Below are 6,103 nucleotides of genomic sequence, written 5' to 3' on the forward strand. Positions count from 1 at the left end.
AAAGGTCATATTAAAAGTTAAAAATTATATACATTTTAAAAGAAAGAGATAAGGACAAAAATAGTCATATAAATATAAGAGAAATGTCAAGTAAGAGTGAGAGGATAATCTCCACCATTATATTTTTATTATAAATATAAATATTGATTAAATAACTTTCAATTCTAATTATTTGTGTATATTTTGTATCATCTAAGTGTTAATCTCATATACATTAAATTGATATAAAAAATCAATATATATGGAGTTAATAGACTCATAATATCTACATTAACAATTTAATTTATATTAAACATATATAGACTATAACTAAAGATATATAATCTCAACGTTTTACGGAGTATTATATTTATTTTTGCGTTAGTTGATGATGTTAGAATTGAAGAGTCATGATCAATTAGTCTCTTGCTTACCATACATGTGGTATGTTTAATCCTCCGACGGCCTTAGGAATAATACTTTTATGAATAGAGACATATGAACAAGTTAATACGTATCAATCCAAAGAATTTTTTTCATATATGCCAAACCGCTGATAGATTTTTAGGTGTACTCTAGATGTTAACTAGGAGAATATTTTATGATCATTAGTCTCTTACACACACCCGTTTGGAGCCGCATTTAATTATCATTAATAACATCCGATTTGTTGTCAACATTGCCTTTCAGACGAAACGGACATTTCATTAATGTAGGATAAGCACACTACATACTTGAGCATTATACATGGCTAATATTCCTGAAAGTTGATACACGACGACTAGGCTAATAACACCATGTTCTACGTATGGTATTATGAATATACACGATAGACGTGGAACATGAGATAGATCCTCCATGACAAGACATTCAAGACGATGTTGATGTTGGTGGTGTACACGTTCAAAACATATATGTATTGTTTAATTAATTTCTTCACACCAAGCATCGGTGGCTGTTTTTGGCATCTTGATCATTTCCACCAATGCCTTGGCGAATCTTGAATGAGAGGGAGGATAGTGAAAAAGGGAAACCAGGGTGTTCGGTGTCCCTAATCACATTGTAAGACCATGCTGCTAACACTGCCCCAGTAATCGGTCCAACAAAATATACCCAAAGTCCCTTGTATGATGAAGTTGCAATTGCAGGACCTAATGTCCTTGCTGGGTTCATTGATCCCCCTGATATTGGTCTGTATAAATGGACAGCACAACAATAATTTTCAAAACATAGGTTTCTGCATGTCATGATGTATATGTCTCTTACTTTCAACTCAAGATTCCTCAATATGTAGGCTTTGGCTAATCTTGAGTACTCTCTCATTTTTTTTACTCTTTTTTTTTTCTTTTTTTCTTTTGCCTGTGGTCACATGTAATTCCTGTAATGCAAAATTGTGCTTGTGTGTACATGTGTATGTGTATGGATCACATTTTTTTTTTCCTGAACTTACCCGGCAACAATGCTTGCTATGCAAACAGAAGAACCTACTGCTACTCCTGACAGCTGTCCTGTCTGAAACCAAATAACAACATTTTAATATCAGGGTCAGGGGTATGTATGTTTGAGTATATTCATGTTTGCTGACTTTGTATTTTGATGATGTAATTGACAATTCTTAAAAACAAATTATTCCAATTGAAAAAAAATTAAAACCAGTGAAACAAATTTATATTGAAATTTAGAAATTCCAGAATTAGCAAAAGAATAATAAATTTCACTAAATCATGGAATTTTAGGAGTGTTTTTCTTATTTATAGAATTTCCAATAAGTTAATGCAATTCTTACAGCGTTTGTGTCAGTGGCCACGGCCATGGAGATGAACACCATAGTGAAAGTGGATACCATTTCCATGATTAGTGCTTGAATGTGTGATCCAGCAGGTGAAGTTGCCCCAATTTCCTTTGATGGTTGAAACAGCTCTCGCAATGTATATGAAGCAGAAATGGCTCCAGTGAGTTGAGCTGCTATATAAAATGGGACCTGCAACCAAATTAATGTTATTTCTGTAGGGTCCAAAACAACAACTTAACTAGTCCTCAAAATGACTCGGCTAAATTGCTAAAAAATGAGATGCCCAAGAATTTTACTTTGCCCCAATTTCCTTATCTGCAAAGAATTTATTTTTTAAGTTCAAGTCTTTCTGAATTCTTTGTTGACAGTGTCATTTTGCCATTCTTGTCTTCTTGTGTAGGCTCCTAATATAGTTAAACCTATTAAATTACTTCTCACAAAATACAAACAACAATGCAGAACTTAGCAAGAAATTAAATTATCACATGAGTACAAGGGAGAGTGGTTATTCTTTTAATATAAATTAATTTATTGCATTTTAGTAACAAATATCATGATTAAAATAAATATTCTTTCACTAAATAATTTTTTTAATCTGTGTAAACAATAAGTAGTAAGTACGGTCATTTATTCTGCATTATCTCGTGGCAGCAGGGTGGTTCAAATCGTCATCACTTAAGGTAGGGACTAGATTCATAAGGCATTTATGGACCACATCCTTAATGAATATTTCAGATTGTTTCTGGCTACAAATGCATACACATTACTCTGGGTCCATGGTGAGACGTGAACTTGACCAGTACCTGTTTTTTCCTTTGGCAGACCCTTTTTGACGCAGACTTGAAAGTCACTCTATTTAGATATTTTTACAATTTTATAAATATGCTACTCAATGGCTTACACAACAGTTTATGATGATTTTTTTTTTTTCATTTTTTGTGCAATTATCATTTTCCTTCTTTAAATATACCAATCATAAGAAATGGTGGATAATATTTATATCACCACCTAATAACATATAGCAGGTAGGTATACATTATTGTGTACATGGTCGTATCTCTGATTATTTTAATCATTGTATTATGATTGTGTTAATTATACTAATTTATAATTAATGTCATATTCGTATTAGGGGGAGTTTTGAAATAAAAGGTGTGGTGAGGGACTGAAGCACTGGGTCAACCTAACTAGTTCGTATGCACCGTGTATTTGAGGATTTAATGAAATATATTAACCTTGAATTATTAGTCATTAACAATGGCACAACTTACGGATGTTACGTGTAAGAATCATAGACTGACAAATCAAATTAGTTTCTGGTTATATTGGAAAATCAGTGAGCAGACCAAGTATCAACTCCATTACATTTTAAAAGAGACCAAAACTTAAGATATGATTTCATAGACGATATTTATACTGTCTTTTAATTGAAATTGAAATTTCAGTTTGACAATTCGCGTGATAAAAAGTTTCATTAAAGTAGTATGCAAATTTTAAGCATAAATTTTTAACTATAATCGAAAATTAATTAGTATAAGCATCAATCAACAAACTATACATACATAGGTTGCCTGTTTAGAAACAGTATAAGAATGGGTGAAAACTGAAAACCCAACTATTGGTCTAAATGGTCCTAAAACAATGGTGAAAAATATGTTTTAACGAATTATTTTGTATTTTGTAATTAAAAACATATATTTAACTTTAACCATTGTCAGTTTAGTTATAATTAAAGTAATAGTCTATTAATCAATATATATTCACTATTTCAACAATTAAACCAAACTCAACACGCCTTTAATTAGCATTATTTTCTTAATTAGTCTAACTATATTTAACAATCTTTATCTTTTCTACAACAAGCTTGAGTAAAAATAAACTCAAATTCTTTTAAAATTATATCTTAATTTATATGGATAAAAAAGATGGTTGCAATAATAAGATGCAAAACCTTATTAGAGATAATCAACAAAATAAAAAAAGAAAAAAGGGTTGTCATGAGAGTACGAAAACAACCAAAAAAAGGAGTGGTGAGTAATGCATTGTGGTGTGGATGGATTGAATGAAGGACGTGTGGAAAATAAATATGAAATATGCATAGGATATATGAAAATATAGTAATAATAAAGACGGTAAAAGGTGGAGGGTAGACAGTGGTGGAGAATGATTAAATAATATAGGGACTGAAACTGAACACTCACCTGTGGCCAGGGAAAATGCCTGACGGCTGCAAAAGCGAGGGACACCGCTGGGTTCATGTGTGCGCCAGAGATGTGGCCAATGGAGTAAATCATGACCGTCACTATGAGCCCTCCCGCGAGTGAGGCTCCAAGCTTCGACACCTTGCTTGCATCGATAGCACTCAGCCCCGCAGACCCACTCCCCACAAACACCAACAGAAATGTCCCTATAACCTCCGCAAACACCTTCACGCACCAAATTAAGACAACTTAGATTAGACTCAAAACCAACATCCTATGTTGTTCATTTTATTTATTACTTACCTTTCTGGAAAAGCCAGGGGGGTAGCACTCTGCGAGTCTGGCGAAGGAAAAAGCAGGGGATGATGAGGATGATGCCTCCGGGTCAAGGGTGCTTGGACTTGGGGGCTCAAGCGTGTTAGCCATGAAGCTAAACGTGTTTTGGTTGCTCCCCTCCATTGTTTATGGACCTATATCTCACTAAATCAATGTGATCTATATGTTGCCTACGAGTGGCAATAACTGGCAACCATTCTCAATGATCAATGGTCCTTTTATAATCTCCCAAGTCTGCCTCTACTTCTCTTCCACATGCTCACTACCTACGCTCACATTTCGCTTACGTCATCCCCCCTCATATTCACCCTTCTCTCTCTCTCTCTCTCACGCACGTTTCAACTCTGCTTCAATCTTCCCTACATGCTTAACCAATAACCACTTTTCATCATTTTTAATTTCATTTTATTTCAACTTATACACCCAACTCTTCTCAAATAATCACTTTTTTTTTACATGTCATTTAATCTATTTTGCTATTTAAAGATATAAAAATGTAAGTAGAAGACTTGTACTCTTCATCATCCCGTTGCTCCAATAATATCTAATATTCTATAGCCTCATGATTTGCTTTTATATCAATATACTAACACAGTCATCGATACCTTAGTAAATTATGTGAAATATCTAACATAAAATAAATTTAAATGCAATTGGTCTATAAATTAATAGTATAAAAAAATCCCTCAATTTCACAACAATACTATTTTTTTTTAACTGATTCGAGTTTAGGGAAGTTGACATTTCCATCTCACTTAATGGCAATTGAATTCAACTCTGGGTATAAAATGTTTTATATCGTAAATTCATTAAAGATTATCATAAATATTATAAAATTTAATAAATTTTGTTATAGGATAATTTATGATCGAATACCAAATGTAAAATAGTGTATAATGACTAATTTCTTATATGAGTTTTTCTTTAGAAGAAATATCTATTTCGTAAAAGTCTAATCGCCACTAATAAATTAATTTAATGTTTTAAAACGAAATAGGGCAAGTCCTCGACGGGAGATAAGACGTACGAGGGAAACTAAACCACGGGATAATGATATTTTTCTTAATTAATAATATAATGAAGAGGAAGTTGTGGACAATAATATCCTTTTCGAATAAGTTTAGGAACTAGATACAAGAAGGAAACAAGGGGGAAAAGAACATATAAAGAGACAAAACTGTTTTGGATTTTTAGTTTGTTTTAAATTAAAGTTGTTGTTTTATTTTTAATTAAAGTGACCTTCATTGTTAAAGTTAAATTTTAATTTTGGCTAAAAATAATATTAAAAATATTTTTTGGAAACTCTCTTATATTCTTTATTAATCATAGTAGAGTTTTTTTTAGTTTGAACGACTTGAGATTTTTATTTTTTATTGAAGGGTTTTCACGTTAAATTTTTTTACATTTTTTATACGTTTAAGTTATCTATTTTTGTTTTATTTTTTTTTTGTGCTCCTCGATGATTCTTATAAGTAAAAAGATTTAATTTCTATCGTGTTATTGTTTTTTTTTAAATTTTTATGGAGTTGTTGTTGTGTTACTTTTCCCATACAATAATACTAAAATAGATTCAATTTTATCCTAAATAAGTTAAAACGATATCAAGTTGTGTTTAGATATAAATCCATACTTAAAGTTAAAATGATATCAAGTTGTGTTTAGATATAAATCCATACTTAAGATTTAAATCAAATATATACGTGTATGTTTGTATATATGTGAGAGAGAAGAGATTCACTTACTCCAAAAGTAAATCTACTTATACTTATTCCACTCAAAAACTTATATTTTATAT

The 6,103-nt window shown here is 31.5% G+C and overlaps 1 protein-coding gene across 1 annotated transcript; it reads right to left on the minus strand.

The window, feature by feature from the left end:
* Positions 1–663: 663 nt before the first annotated feature.
* Positions 664–4,674, minus strand: LOC109801799 (aquaporin NIP2-1). The gene is made up of 5 exons (XM_020362922.3): positions 4,276–4,674; positions 3,973–4,197; positions 1,766–1,960; positions 1,430–1,491; positions 664–1,171 (listed from the first exon to the last, which is right to left on the minus strand). The coding sequence occupies exons 1-5, from the start codon at positions 4,429–4,431 to the stop codon at positions 916–918; spliced, it is 894 nt and encodes a 297-aa protein (XP_020218511.1). The 5' UTR covers positions 4,432–4,674; the 3' UTR covers positions 664–915.
* Between the last annotated feature and the right edge of the window lie 1,429 nt (positions 4,675–6,103).

This window comes from Cajanus cajan, chromosome 4, assembly GCF_000230855.2.
Source record: "Cajanus cajan strain Asha chromosome 4, NIPB_CcT2T_4, whole genome shotgun sequence".
Taxonomy (NCBI): domain Eukaryota; kingdom Viridiplantae; phylum Streptophyta; class Magnoliopsida; order Fabales; family Fabaceae; genus Cajanus; species Cajanus cajan.

What these genes read in the sequence shown, in the direction of transcription:
- LOC109801799 (XM_020362922.3), bottom strand. Translation starts at nt 4,431, where the DNA reads ATGGAGGGGAGCAACCAAAACACGTTTAGCTTCATGGCTAACACGCTT. An exon ending in GGCATTTTCCCTGGCCACAG is followed by an intron (nt 1,961 to 3,972) that starts GTGAGTGTTCAG and finishes ATTTGGTTGCAG; the next exon opens with GTCCCATTTTATATAGCAGC. An exon ending in TGGCCACTGACACAAACGCT is followed by an intron (nt 1,492 to 1,765) that starts GTAAGAATTGCA and finishes ATTTGGTTTCAG; the next exon opens with ACAGGACAGCTGTCAGGAGT.